The sequence below is a fragment of the Rhinatrema bivittatum genome, chromosome 7 (genome assembly GCF_901001135.1).
Source record: "Rhinatrema bivittatum chromosome 7, aRhiBiv1.1, whole genome shotgun sequence".
Lineage (NCBI taxonomy): Eukaryota > Metazoa > Chordata > Amphibia > Gymnophiona > Rhinatrematidae > Rhinatrema > Rhinatrema bivittatum.
Genome location: NC_042621.1, coordinates 154,562,588 through 154,578,471, shown reverse-complemented (window position 1 = coordinate 154,578,471; position 15,884 = coordinate 154,562,588). Strand labels below are relative to the sequence as shown.

The window sequence follows — 15,884 nt, the reverse complement described above, 5'->3', positions numbered from 1 at the left end:
TACATGCATAACTCCTTTGAAAATTAATCTACATATACATAAGTGTACATGCATAAGTTCTGCACAATGAAGAGGAATTGCAATTTTATGCAAGTGAATATGAACTTGTACACACTCAATTACCTTAGCATTTTCAAACTGAACTTCCTTGCGCAGGCTTGCTTTGAAAATACTCAAAAACGTCTGCACATACAACATGGACTGTTTGAAAATTACAAAACATTCACTACAACCCATACCAATTAAATTCTTGAAAAAAAAAGTATACACCTTTTCATGGTTTCATTTACTAATATTTTCATATTTTACATATTTTTAGAAGTCATCATATATGATGTGCCTCATGTGCTATGGTAAGACAGTACCACCAAGTAATCAGACTGTAGTTTTGCACTGTATAATAGCTCATATTTTGTAAAAGTAGCTACAGAGCAAAAAAAAAAAGAAATTATTTTTACAAAATTCAGAACAAGGTATCCTGTATAACCCTGTATAATTTTTGCTTTCCACTCTTTTCAATAAGATTCCATCAGCTATTTGATTGGGATGACTATATCTAGATGGATAGATATATGCACACACACACATGACATCTAAACTCACCCATGGGAGAAATAGGGTTGATGAATGGTAAGCAATGTAATTTAAACAGAAGCAGCATGGGGGAACCAGCAGCATCTGTGCATAAAACAAGAATCTCCCTGAACAAAGCCCATGTGCTTTCTTGAATTGCATCTGTAATTTGTCATACAATATTGCAATATTATAGTTTAACTGCAGGTGCATTTTAAATACTGCTCAGTGTGAAAATCTAATCTGATTTAAAGGGATTAGTCCATTCTTAAGTTTTGTTGTATAATATAAAGTACCTTTTGCGAAGATCCATTATGCAAAATCTCCCATTGTCCAAAAATAAATCATGGAATGTGGATCATGTTCCATTATCTGGAAAAATGTGTACTACCAAAACTGGATTGACTTCATAAGTTCAATTTTTCTAAATGTAATTATTCTAATACATTAGTGATAATGGGGGACCTGTATAGGAGTAGAAGGAATTGTCCATGCAAAGAATTTTAATTCCTGATTACAAGATTGGGTCAAGGAAGACGGTTTGGGGTAAATTGATGACTGAGGATTTCCTGAGAGGATAAGGATCTTAACAAATGGAATGATTTATATCCATCAAAGAAGGGTACTATGGTCCTTAGCCATCATTTTAAGTCCTACCTAGACTGTCATTTAAAATAAGCAAGGGAGGAGGCACAAACAGCTTTCAACCATGATTAAAAACAGGTGAGGTATACAAGGTATGCCTTGAAGGAATAAAAGTCCAGAATGAATATGATAACAACACATAGGAAACAGTGAGCAAAAGCAGAGGAGATATAGCTGCAAGGTATTTAATTGAAAAATAAGAGAAAAAAGGAAATAAATAGAAGGGGTGGAGCATCTTTTTAGAGACTCATGTGTGAAAATGCTCAAAGTCTTGTAAATGAAATCACAAACCTAGAGACCTAAGGCAGACTTGGATATGGTTACAATTACTAAGTCTTGGTATAATGAAAACCAGGATTTGAGACTTAACCGTCTTTAGTGAAGACTTCTTACAGTGCTTATCCCAGTGTTTACAGATAAACAGACTCAGAACTCAGTCAGGTTAGAAGCATTTATTGGTATGCAAAATGAAGACAGAGTATTGGGAAGGAGGGACAAATGACCTAACGGTCACTGTCGGAGCTCCTTCAGTTTTCTGCTTGCACATTAGCAGCTTATATAGAAAATGTCTTTTTTTGTTTACCAGTTTCCTCTTATCTCAGCATCATGACAGTTGGATCTGTTTCTTTTCATCTTAGCCCACTATTGCTCCAACATTAGTATCTTTTCTGTTCCCAGAGGTTATCTCTCTTCTATCTGAGTTTCTGTCTTACCTCGGCACCAGTGATTTCCATCTTTTGCCATGCGTCCCTTTTGTCTGATTATCAGATCTCCCTGCTGGCAATGTTTCTTTTTCTGATATGGATCATGAGCACCATAGATGCAGTTCTGTGTGTACACATTATGTCTGCTAGAGCTGTCTCTTGCACTGCAGATATATATTAGATAAGAGAAAAAAGAAAAGGGGGGCAGGGATAAGGGATAGACAAAAAAAAGCAACTCTTCATATTTGGAATACAATAGAGGCCACTAAAATATAGACCCATAAAGCAAAGCGGTAGTCGGTTTAGAGTAGCCACGGATGTGAAGAAAACAAAAACAAGACCAACGCCTTGGAAAGAAGATTTATTCAATAGAACAGAACCCGCCCGACTCTGGCCGAGTTTCGCCCTTACGGCTGCATCAGGGGCTCTTGAAATTGAATAATATCTAGAGTGTATACTCAGGCACAATGTATAATTTCTGGAGGTATCCACTGGTTTGATTATTTGTAGTATGGATATCAGAGTGATTTTAAAGTCATATCTTGATCAGTAGTCCTCAAAGAGTCTTTCTATCCATGGTTAAAAGTTCTTTATTGTGCTCCATGTGATGGCACATTTCACCGAAATAAACTTCGGTAACCAACTTCAGGTTTCTCAAAAGCATAAACACAATCTCGTTCAATAGATAACAGAAAGTAACTTTGCCATCGCATGGAGCACAAAACAGCACTTTTAACCGTGGATAGAAAGACTCTTTGAGGACTACTGATTAAGTTATGACTTTAAAATCACTCTGATATCCATACTACAAATAATCAAACAAATAGTCTAATTATTTTGAAGTCCCACAAGAACTTTTCATAATTTTCTTATACAAAAGAAAATGCCCATGTTATCTCAAGTACTTCAGAGATCTCCCAACATTAGCTGTGTTTCGGAATTTCCGCAGCAATAATCAAAGACGGCCATCTTATCTCGTCATTTCATATGGACTTGTGAGACTTTATAATGACTGGCTATGTCAATTGGGATATAATATCAAGCAGTACTTTTTTAAGTTGTTGGTTTCCAATTTTTGCGCACTTTTTGAATTTTTTTTTGTTGTTGTTGACAATAAGCCAAGTGGGTTCCAAGTGGCTTTTTTGCAGGGTTTTCTGGTTGACAGTGGCACCACAGCAGGGCATGTAAATGTAACCTACATATTCTTGTCAGTGTTAATTTTACTTTGGACTGTACTTTGAATGTCCTTTTTCCATGTAAAATCTGTTATTATAAATCCATAATTTTTAACTGTGTGTGGGGAGGACTGAGGAGGATGGAAACGTAAGGCTGTAAGGTTTACCTAGGATGCCTAATACCTTTCCATTAGCCATGGCATTCATGAGCTCACTGGGATTCCTCTGCTTGGCTTGGAATGGCAACAGATTGTGGCTGTGAAATGATCATTGGAGATTTTATTAATCACTCAACTCCAGTCCCTGCCTCTCCTGAGTTCTGAGTGCTGTAGTTCCAGATCTGCTGTTTTGGAAGAAGGGACAGGGGCTGTATTTGTGCGGCTCTAGTGAATGTTGCAGAGTTTGTACTGAGACCAGTGAGTGGTGATCACTATGGCCAACTACGGATGCTGACATGGATGATGCCCCAGCTGGGGCTGAGGAAGGGGTGAGTACTCCAGGCTATGGACAATATGAGGAGGCTGAGGCTGACAGATGGGTCAGTACTCCAGGCTGGGAAGGAAACTCTAGATGCAGCAGACATTCCTCCGGTTCCCAAGGGTTCTAGTGGTTGTATTTTACAGGTTTTGTGTTCTCTTCCACTTTATAAATGGATCTCCATAGCTTGGGATACTTTATAGAAACATACAAATATAGAAATGATGACAGAAAAGGACCAAATGGTTCATCTAGTCTGCTCAGTAAGCTTATGGTAGTATCTGCTGTGCCATGTAGGTTACCCCATGCTTATCAGTTTCCCACACTATAAAAGGCAGGGCCCTCACTGGTTGCTGTTTGATTCCAATTTCCCTTTATCCTTGCCATTGAAGCAGAGAGCAATGTTGGAGTTGCATCAAAAGTATCAAGGCTTATTGGTTAAGGTTAATGACAGCCACACCAGCAAGATACCTCCCCCCCCATGCTTGTTTCTCCAGACCGTAAAAGTCAGGGCAATCATTGATTGCTGTATTGGAGCAACAGAGAATTTAGTTTATGATGCTTCCTAAGGATGGGTTACAAGAATAGTCGTGGGTGGATAAGGAAGGACAGTCAGCAAAAGTTTACTTGGAGCCTCCAAGGGTTCAGAATTTTACAGTTGAAGGTTGGCAACCCTAGGTTCATGCAATTTGAAAAGCTCGAACAGTAGCCTCACAAGAATATTAGAACACAGCATCTATCACACTAGCATGTCTGGCAAACAGACCAAATCAAAACACTCAATCTGGGGTAGTGTGCTGAGAAAAAGGGAAACTAGGGTTCAAATTTTAATTCTCCCACTGTTGCTCCTTGTCACTTAACCTCCATTGTGTCAAGTACAAAATTAGATTTTAAACCTTTTGGGGCATGGATCTACCTACTGTACATGATTTGTATCATATCTTGAGTATGGTCTTGAAAAAGCAAATAACTAAATCTAAAATCCAAGTCCAAACATGGAATTAACTAAGAGATAGGCAAAGGAAAATACTCACAGGATACTGGACCCTCCATTGCTGCTCTCACAGCCTTATGTGCTACTCTTGGTCTTCTTGCAACCACTACATTTAAATCTACCTCATGTATATTCATTGTTGATATCTTGAAAATCAGACTGTTAGAAGTACTCCAGGTCCAGCTTGAGAAACATTGTTCTCGGTCATTCTGCAAAACACATACTTACTGTACCAAATGTATTATTAATAATAAAGCAAAATTGCTTACCTTGTAATAGGTGTTATCCCAGGACAGCAGGATGTAGTCCTCACATATGGGTGACATCAGTAATGGAGCCCTATGTACGGAAAAACTTCTTCCAAAGTTTCTATGAAACTTTTGGCTGGCACCAGAGGGCCTACTGAGCATGCCCAGCATGCCATGATATTCCCTGCCACAGGGGTCTCCCTTCAGTCTGTTTTGTAGCAATTAGCGTTAGCCAAAAATAAAATAATAAAACGTATCGGACCCAACTCCGCGGGGTGGGTTTCGTGAGGACTACATCCTGCTGTCCTGGGATAACACCTATTACAAGGTAAGCAATTTTGCTTTATCCCAGGACAAGCAGGATGCTAGTCCTCACATATGGGTGATTAGCAAGCTAGAGGCTGATTCATTTGGTATTGAGGCAACAGTGAAGTATTGTTGTTGAAATGAATCAGCCGAAGATCACAGTAGGTTGGATGTAGAAGGAGTTGGGATTAAACTGGAAACAAGTTCTTTAAGACAGATTGTCCATAGGCCGAATCTTGTCTTCCTTCTTTGTCTAAGCAATAGTGAGCTGCAAAGGTGTGAAGAGAACTCCATGTTGCTGCTTTACAAATGTCCAGAATAGGTACAGAGCGAAGGTGTGCAACTGAGGTTGACATAGCTCTGACTGAGTGTGCTTTTACTCGCCCTTGAAGAGTAAGGCCTGCTTTCTCATAACAAAACTGTATGCAATCTGCTAACCAGTTTGACAAAGTGGGGTAGATTTTCAAAAACCGCGAATAGGCGTACTTTTGTTGGCGCTCCAGGCGCCAACAAAAGTACGCTGGATTTCAGTAGATACGCGCGTAGCCGCGCGTATCCGCTGAAATCCGGGATCGGCGCGCGCAAGGCTATCGATTTCGTATAGCCGGCGCGCGCCGAGCCGCGCAGCCTACCCCCGTTCCCTCCGAGGCAGCTCCGAAATTGGAGCGGCCTCGGAGGGAACTTTCTTTTGCCCTCCCCTCACCTTCCCCTCCCTAACCCACCCGCCCGGCCCTGTCTAAACCCCCCCTTACCTTTGTTGGGGGATTTATGCCTCCCGGAGGGAGAAGTAAATCCCCCGCGCGCCAGCGGGCCGCTAGCGCGCCGGGACGCGATCTGGGGGCGGGTCCGGAGGGCGCGGCCATGCCCCCGGGCCACCTTGGGCCGTAGCCACGCCCCCGGGCCCGCCCCCGGAACGCTCCCGACACGCCCCGAAAACGCCGCGCGGTTCGGGCCCGCCCCCCGACACGCCCCCGACATGCCCCCTCCGAAAACCCCGGGACTTACGCGAGTCCCGGGGCTCTGCGCGCGCCAGTAGGCCTATGTAAAATAGGCTTACCGGCGCGCAGGGCCCTGCTCGCCTAAAGCCGCCCGGATTTGGGCGGATTTAGGCGAGCAGGGCTCTTAAAATCTGCCCCAGTATGTTTACCCACTGCTTTGCCTGGTTTGTTTGGATCATAGGATACAAATAATTGACTGGATTTCCTTTGGACTGTTGTGCAGTTTAAGTAGAAGGATAGCGCACGTTTACAGTCCAAGGCGTGTAAGACTCTTTCTCCCTGGTGGGAATGAGGCCTAGGAAAGAATGTTGGTAAAACTATGGATTGGTTCAAGTGAAACTCCGTGACCACCTTAGGAAGGAATTTGGGATGTGTACGGAGGACCACCCTGTCATGTAGGAACTTTGTAAAAGGTTCGTATGTGACAAGTGCCTGTAGTTCACTGACTCTTCTAGCTGATGTAATGGCTATGAGGAATCCAGTTTTCCATGTAAGATATTTAAGGTCACAGGTATCTATGGGTTCGAAAGGAGAACGCATAAGCCTGGTTAATACTACTTTCAGGTCCCATTGTATGCTTGGGGAATTAACTGGAGGTTTAATGTGAGTTAGGCCTCTCATAAATTTACTGACGAGAGGCTGCGTAGAGATAGGTGCATCTTCAAGCTTGTTATGATAAGCTGAGATTGCACTCAAGTGTACTCTTACAGATGAAGTCTTAAGACCAGAGTCTGAAAGATGGTATAGGTAATCTAGTAGTGAGGTAGTGGGGCAAGTGAAAGGATCTAAAGATTTCTGAGTGCACCACAAAGTAAACCATTTCCATTTGTAGGAATAATTCTTTCTAGTGGAAGGTTTACGGGAAGCTATCAGCACTTGAGATATAGTGGTTGGAAGGTTGAGTGGTTGTAAGATCAAGCTTTCAACATCCATGCTGTCAGGGACAGGGATTGAAGGTTGGGATGGCGCAACTGACCCTGTTCCTGAGTTATGAGATTGGGAGCTACTCCCAGGCGAATTGGATCCCTGACTGAGAGATCTAGAAGTGTGGGAAACCATACCTGTCGTGGCCAGTATGGTGCTATGAGTATCATTGTGTTGAACCGATTCTACTGGTGGCCGACGGTGAGACGGGACGTCCAAGCCTTTGTGGGCTCTTGCCCTACCTGCACCGTTCAGAAGCCACTCATCGGCAGGCCCAGGGGCCTGTTACAACCATTACCCATCCCAGTGGAGCCTTGGACACACATCTCCACCAACTTTATCGTGGACCTTCCTGTCTCAGGAGTTAATTCGGTCATTTGGGTGACCGTAGACCGATTCTCCAAGATGGCGCACTTTGTCCCCTTGCCAAAGTTGCCTTCTGCACCTGACCTAGCCAATCTCTTCGCTCAGCATGTCTTTAGACTTCATGGTCTTCCGCAGGATATAGTCTCTGATCGAGGACCACAGTTTACTGCTCGATATTGGAAAGCACTGTGCAAATGCTTTAGTGTGCAACTTAGTCTTTCGTCTGCGTTCCATCCCCAGACTAATGGGCAAACGGAATGGACTAACCAAACCTTAAAGACTTTTCTCCGTTCGTTCGTGAATGAACGACAAGATAATTGGGCCAAGTTACTCCCGTGGGCGGAGTTCTCGTATAATAATCACACGCATGCTGCTACTGGAAGTTCACCTTTCCTCGTTGTCTATGGGAAGCAATTTCGACCGCCCTTGCCTTCGCCTTCGCCTGAACTTAGTGCACTCCCGGCAGTGCAACTTTCAGCCCGCCAGCTTCTTTCTTTATGGACTTCTATCCAGGGAAAGCTCCGTAAAGCCACCCAGTCCGCCAAGAAATGGGCGGATAGGCATCGTCAGCCAGCGCCTATCTTCCTTCCTGGAGACCGCGTCTGGCTTAGTACTAAAAATCTATAGCTACGAATCCCGTCTCGAAGACTAGCTCCAAGATTCTGTGGGCCTTTTCGAGTCGCTGAACGAATGGGAGCATTCTCATACCGACTACGCCTACCCTCCTCCATGTGCATATATGACGTGTTCCATGTGTCATTGCTGAAGCCTCTTGTTTTATCCAGATACCACTCCCGGGCTCCTGAGCCATCGGATCCTTCAGTACCGGACGACAGGGCCGCCATCAGGGCAGTATTCTTGGGCCTGCAGTATGGGGCCCCAGGATCTACTGCCACATATGGGGGCCCGCCGCAGCCGCCAGGCGGCAGGTGCGCTTGGGGGATGTATTAGTTCATGGCAAAGAGGCCCACTGAGGCTCTCTCCGACAGTCTGTCGCCCAGGGGCCTACTGAAACCTGGAGCCGGCCCTGGGTGCGGGCCCCAGAGAAGGGAGAGAATCAATGCTATGCGTGTCTTTTAGACACGCATAGCATTGATTTACAGAGCACCGCAGACAGAGACTCGTCCGCGCGCTCTGTCCTGCCAGCATTCACTGTCTGATGCGGCTGTGACGTCACCGCCGCGTCAGACAGTATGCGCCGGCAAAGCGCGCGGGCCGTCGCTGTCTGCTTGCTGTATGGGGCCTCAAAATTCCTGATGGCGGCCCTGCCGGACGATGTTACGTATCAAGTACGTGAGATCTTGGATGTCCGGTTCTAGGGATGTGAATCGTGTGCCCGATCGTTTTAACGATCGGGTTCGGCTGGAGGGAGAAAAAAATCTGATCGGTAGAGATGTGAATCGGAATCGGTTCCAATTCCAATTCACATCGCTAATTTTTTTTAGTGAGGCCCAAGCTGATTAAAAAAAACCCCACCCCGACCCTTTAAAATTTACCCCTTAGCTTCCCCCACCCTCCCGAACCCCCCCAAACATTTTACAAATACCTGGTGATCTAGCGGAAGTCCTGGGAGCGACCTCCCGTTCTCGGGCCGTCAGCTGCCACTAATAAAAATGGCGCCGATAGCCCTTTGCCCTTACCATGTGACAGGGTATCCGTGCCATTGGCCGGCCCCTGTCACATGGTAGGAGCGCTAGATGGCCGGCGCCATCTTTAAAAATGGGCTCTGTATTACAATAAATTAATAAATCTTTCCACGGCATAAGGTTGTCTCTGTGTTTTTTTGCCTTGGCTACGTGGGACCACCTTCCGATTTGCTTTATTGGACCTTATTACGGCAGTTCCATCTGGACCAACCAAGTAAACCCAGACCAGCTAAGAGGGGGCATAAGAGGGGAGGTACTGTTACGGTTCTGGCCGCGAGTGCCGCCACCAGACCCTTACCTCCGTGCTCCTGGACCTGTTCCCGCTTCTGGAGGCCTGGTTTGCGGCCTGTTTGGTGGCATCCTCGCGGGGGCCGCACCACCGAGAAGCCTCCCATGGACGCCCTGCTTCTAGGTGCGTGCGCGTGCCACTTGGGCGCTTTTCTAGGCTGTTTCCCGCCAGTGGTGACTCCGCCCAGTTCCTGACGTCAGACGCCGCGGCCTTGATAAGCTGGCCGCGGACACTCAGTCTTTGCCTTGCAACAGGTTTATCTCCTGGTTCCCTGTTGCTTCGTGCCCCGGAGTGAGTTGCCTTGGTACTCGCTCCGTTCCTGCTTGCCTGCTACAGTACCTGCTTGCCTGCAACAGTACCTGCTTGGTTCCTGCTTGCCTGCTACAATTCCTGCCTGGTTCCAGTACCCGAGCCCTGCTACAGTTCCTTCCTGGTTCCAGTACCCAAGTCTTGCTACAGTTCCTGCCTGGTTCCAGTACCCGAGTCCTGCTACAGTTCCTGCCTGGTTCCAGTACCCGAGTCTTGCTACAGTTCCAGTCTACTGTTCTAGTCTGGTTCCAGTTCTCAGTCCTGATCATCAACCCGCCTAAGACCCAGCAGCTGGGCCCCTACAGGCTCCTCCCGGGGGGGGGGGGGGGGCTTCGACTTCCAAGGGTGAAGCCGCCTAAGTCCCAGAGGCTGGGCTCCTACGGGCTTCTCCCGGGGGAGCACCAGCTTCCAGGGTGAAGAGTACCTCTACATCCTGCCTGGACATCTGCCTCCCGGCCTGCCACATACTAGAGACATTGACCACCTCTCCCAGTCTCCTGCAGGTCGGCCCAAGGGTCCACTAAATTGAGACTCCATAACAAGTTGCCAGGAACAATATATTGTTGCTAGTGACCCCTGTTTAAACCCTTGAGGAGCAATCTGGAACCTCAGAGGTGTGGCCTTAAGCCAGTGCTAGAGACATGCCCATTCTGTTTACTTAGCTTCCCCTTAGCATAGTTTCTTGCCGGCTCAGAAGCAAAGCTTCAATGCTCTGCTCTAGCACTCTACCAATTCAAGACTGGCATAAGCTCTTTTGCCCTGATACCCAGGGCCAATGCTTCCATTTGGCAGCAGCAAGCTTTTGAGAGCATTAAAATCCGGCCAGGGCAAGGCCCCAGGTCACTGGCATAGCCCATCCCACAAGCAGCCAAAGAGGAGGAAGAGGCCAGAGGCCACCTGTGGAGCCCATCCTGCCAGTGGTTAATTAACGCAGGAGGAGGCCTGGCATTAGAGGGAATAGAGATAAACTGCAGGATGGGTGGGGGATGGCAAGAGTGTATATGCTGAGTGGGTGAAGGTTTAAACAGAGAAAGTGTAGAGAGGGTGATAGGGTACAGAAAGCAAGAAGGTGTTGAGAGGGTGGGTGGAGAGAGAAGGTACTGAGCAGTTAGCAGGGTAGAGAGAGGGAGCTGGGTGGATGAGGACAGGATGGAGAGACAGCAGATTCAGGTTCTGAGGAAAGAGGGCAAAAAGACTGAAGTGATGCTGGTATACTAGGCATGGAGTGGAGAGGAGAGACAAAGATGCTGTTTGGGGGGGGGAAGAAGAGAGAAGTGATGCTGGGCAGGACACAAAGAGAGGGGATGCTAGGAAGAAGGTGAAGGAACAATCTGAGGTGGGACTGCTGTGCCCGAGCCAGTGCTGACAAAGAAGGAAGCAGTATACTGGAGCTGCCAGCAGTAGGTAAGTTTTGGGGTGAAGAGAAGGGGGCACAAGACCAAAGGTTCACCTGGGGCGCTAATAACCTGGCACTGGCCCTGCTAACACTTTCACAAGTTTAGCCAGGTAGAGGTGGGTAATTTTTACAACTCAGATCTACCCAACTAAAACCCTCATGGGCTTGCATGCTGGTAGTTTCTCAGACACTGCAGCTTGCTAAGGTATTGGCAGTCTTTTACAAGTTTTTCATTGCACTTACTAAGGGGCCAATGCAATTAGAGTGCGCTGAAAGCGGGCACTGAGTGTTCAGCGCCTGCTTTCCTAATGCGCCCCCAGGCTCCCCTCCTGGGGGCACCATGCAATATTTAAATTAGGGGTCGCATTGTCAAGGAGGCGCTAGAGTCACTTGCGCGGCCCTAGCGCCTCCTTGACAACAGGAGCCCGTGAGTGGTTGGCCGTCTGCTAGTTAGGAAACAGACACCGAATTTATTGGCGTCCATTTTCCTAATCAGCACACAGCCAGGGGTTCAGGAAAAAGACGCTTGTTAACTGGGCGTCCATTTCCTGAACCCGACCGCCGGCACTTTCTTTTTAAACTTTTGTTTTTTTTTAATTTTTTTAAGATTTTTTTCTTCCTACTTAATATCGCAATGATATTATGTAGGAGGATTACAGAAAAACAGTTTTTTCTGATTTCCTGTACAATGCTTGGGAGTGCTCAGCAATTAATGCGTGCTCTGGGCAGGCATTAATTTCTCAGCACAAAAATGTGCGTCTTAGATGCACTTTTTTTTTTTTTGCATTTGGACTGAATAACAGCCTCATTCACATGCATTTGCTTGTGATGAGCGCTATTAGTTTTGCCCCGCATTGGACGCGCGTTGTGGAGACGTTAATCCCCTTATTAGGTAGCGCCTATACAACCCGCGTCCAACTATGGGTTAAACAGTGCACTTAGCTGAGCACACTATATTGCATCAGCCCCTAAATGGTTTAGCATTTGTGTGTGAGTGATTAGGGTTTCCCCATTAAATGCTAGGAAGATAAGCCAAATAATGGTTTCAGAGAGTATGCAAATGAGGAGATCTGGAGATTGATACGTGGGCAGATGTTTTTAGCCTCTTGCCCTTAGTTCACACTGATGTACTAACCACATGCCTGCTCTGTGCAGTTTCATCACCTTATCTTATAGGGGACCAATGTTACCCAAGCAATTTTGCATGTCTGAAAGAAGACAGTCAAATAAGCTCGCTAATGCACTCCAGTTTGGAGCAAGACTTGGCCCAAATGCTTCATTATATGCTTATTATTGTTCAGTTCACCACTATTTGGCCTCTGTACTAGCAATTTTTTTTTATTTGCTAGCCTTCCTGAATAACTACCCACCATGACCTCCTTTCTGGCCTCAAATTAGATGAATCAAGCCTTTAGATATTTGGTGGTCCTACAAAAAAAAAAATCATATTCAGAGTTAAAGAATAGTGCTATGATGTGGTGTAAAGAGGTGTGTATCCTTAGTACTTTCAAGTATCTGGGTTTTTGCAAGCTTTCAAGTCGTGCTGCTGCTGTGAACTACAGAACACACTGGCTCCCTTAAGTAAAAGTTTCTTTCCTCTATTATTCCTATTCAGGGTTGCCACAGACTGATCCAGTTTTGGTTTTACTCCCCACCACTTCTGGCTTCATGTATTTCTAGGCCTGTTTTTCTTAACGAAATCGGAAGTACAAGTCCATGTACACATGGTGGGAATAGCACCAGAATTAGATCAAAGAGTCCTAAACTAAAAAATAAAATGAAGCCACTGGGCCACCCTTTCCCTACTAGGATACGCATCCCCCTGATCACATCATTCACATCTGAAAGTGAGGGAAAGGAACATTACTGGGTACATCTCAATTGCTCATGCCGCCGTTAAGTTTGAGCATTAAGTCAAAAGCATTTGACCACGTATCAGAAAACAAGAGTGTCTAATTTTGTATGCAATGTGCATGAGATGATAATGGTTTCTCCGTTCCAGGCATTCTATACCAGTTGACTATGCTAGTGGACAGCTGTCTGGACATCGCCTCTCTATGAAGCAATACTATGGACTGTTTTCTTCCTATCGCCTCCCAGGGCTCACTAAAGATACACTAGTGGCCCAGGAAAGCAGTATCATGCCTGAACCAGAACATGTCATTGTTGCTTGTAACAACCAGGTGTGTGGGCATTTTTTTTTACTTTCCTATAGGAAACATTGGTATATATCTGTACTTGTCACAACCGTTGGTTGTGAAAAGCACACACTCAAAGCAAAAATACCTCCCTTCCTCTCACTAAGCTGATGCTCTTTGTCCAGGTGACCTTGTTCCTTCAAGGCTGCACAGGGGCTGTCAGATTGGAGTTGGGACTTGGCTACTATGTCCCTGAAGGTCTCCTCTATATACCTCTCTGTCTGCTTCAACTCCTCCAGGTCTACCATCTAGTCTTCATAGATCAGACTCATTTTCTGAGAGCCAGGAGCTTTTGCACTGGGTGCACACATATAACCTCTCACCAACTAGTAGATAATCATACATGTGGCACTCGGTGCAAAAGAATGGAAGGCCCCCCTCTCACTGCTGGACTGCTTTCTGCATCTTAATATTGTTGTGTTCTTAGTTAATTTAGATTGCTAAGAGAGGTGGGGTGTTTACAATAAAGTTCTTTAAATGTATGTGGTGTATTTAATGTAATTTGGCAAAAGCCTGCAAGGGAACAATTAACATTCATAAGGGCTGGGTTACTCCCTTGCTTTAGATAATTCCCTGATTAATTTTGGGGTGAAAATGTCTCTTGTCCTCTTAAATGGAATGTGTCTATAAATCAAAGAATCTACTTAGAGGTGGGTGGAATGGAAAGAAAAACACACTTGGAATTATCTACCTTTCCTTTTTGTGTGAAGCACACAAACTAAAGATTAGTTTATGCCCCAATCTAACTCTCCTCCAAAGTTTAAGTCCCAAAATTACCCAGTAAAGTGATACTCACCGATCTTCTTCAGCCACCAGCAAAATCTTCTTCTACTCCCAATGCTGCCTCAGGAGAGGGAGAAAAATAACCTGTGTAAATTGGATTTTCAAATCTACAAGGTGTTATTTTTCATTGACATTTCACCAGACAAAAAGCAGGTACAAAATCTGTGGGTAAATTGTATCCATAGACAATTTTCCAAGGGAATGCATCTGTATACTTTCCTTTTGAAAATGAAGTATTTATTTACAAACATTTGATTTTCCACTTTCTACCAGGAATGGTCTCAAAGTGGATGACAATCAAATTTTGGATCAAGCAGTGTTTTAATGGCAACACTGGTTAGGATTTTGTGACATTAAGAAGGTCCAGGATAAAGACTTTGTTTCATTTAGCGAGCCAACTGGGGGAAAGCCTGGTTGAAATACCAAGCTTTTGCTTTTTACGGAAAATGAGGTAGCTTGGTTCTAGGTGTATGGGTAGGTGAACCTCATTCCATATCTTGGGAGCATAGCAGCTGGAAAGTCTCAGTTTTGTACAGTTTAACGGAAGTCAGGAGAAGAAGAAAAGAAGGGCATTTTATGAGGATATGAGCTCTTTGGTAGGAATGTAGAAGGCAAGAAAATGGGCAAGGTAGGCAAAGCATTGTGTTTTGAACTTAATCCTAGTTTCAATCAGTAGCCAGTGCAATCTGTAAACGGTGGACCTTATGTAGTCGGTTTACTTAGTTCTTCTTATGATTCTGGCTGCAGTGTTTTGCATAAGTTGTAGTCATTTCAAGGAAGACTGTGAGATGCCATTCAATAGAGTTACAATTATCCAGTCAATTGGCAATTAGTGCATGGATGTTTGAGGCAAGGTTTTGCTGATCAAGGTAGTTACGCAATTACCGAATCTGGCACATGTACATAAAGGAGGCTTTCACTACTTTAATGATATGGGAATCCATCATAAGGTTAGGATCCAGTAGAACCCCTAGGCTATGTACCAAGTCCATTAGAAAGGGTATGGACTTTAGGGGGGGTGGCTTGGCCAGAGGAGTTCAGACTTGGAGGGGTTAAGTTTGATTTTATGTTTGCTGAGCCATTCGGCTACTGCTATTAGTTGTTGAGATTAGTGAAGGGAGCAGCTTTGTTTGATCCAAGCTTAATACAAAGTTGGATGTCATCTGCAAATAGGAATCATTCAATACTGAAATAAAGAATTAGGTTGCAAATAGGATGAATGTAGATATTGGAAAGAAACAGGGAAAGAACAGAGCCCGAGGGACTCCACAAATGAGTTTTTTTGGTGTGGATTGCTCATTGGCCCACATGACAGATTGGGTTATGTTAGAAAAGATTTGAACCATCTGAGGGCAGTGCCTACAATACTGATGTTCATTAGGCAATGAATCAAGAGATTGTGCTCAATTTACTAGAAAGATCTAGTAAGATTAGTATAGAAACATCACCTTGGTGATGTTTCTATACTAATACTAAGTTTCTATACACTATACTAAGTTTCTATACACTATACACTAGGAGGAATAGCCTAGTGGTTAGAGCACTGGACTATGAACCAGGAGACCAAGGTTCAAGTCCCGCTGTCACTCCTTGTGACCTTGGGCAAGTCACTTTACCCTCCATTGCCTCAGGTACAAAAAACTTAGATTGTAAGCCCTCTGGGGATAGAGAAATACCTACAGTACCTGAATGTAAACCGGTGTGATATCTCAATTGAGATGAATGTCGGTATATAAAAATAATAAATAAAATAAATAAACATTTAGATAAATACCATTGGTGATGTCCAGTAGAACAGATTCAGTACCATGTCCTTTCCGGAAGCTGGATTGGTGGGGGTACAGGATATTATT

The 15,884-nt window shown here is 44.8% G+C and overlaps 1 protein-coding gene across 1 annotated transcript in view; it reads left to right on the top strand.

The window, feature by feature from the left end:
• CHAT (choline O-acetyltransferase) overlaps window positions 1–15,884 on the top strand; it is a 159,570-nt gene that overhangs the window by 27,109 nt on the left and 116,577 nt on the right. The window contains exon 5 of the mRNA XM_029610699.1: window positions 13,053–13,233. Within this exon, the coding sequence (XP_029466559.1) occupies window positions 13,053–13,233 (181 nt within the window). The remainder of the gene's footprint in view (window positions 1–13,052; window positions 13,234–15,884) is intronic.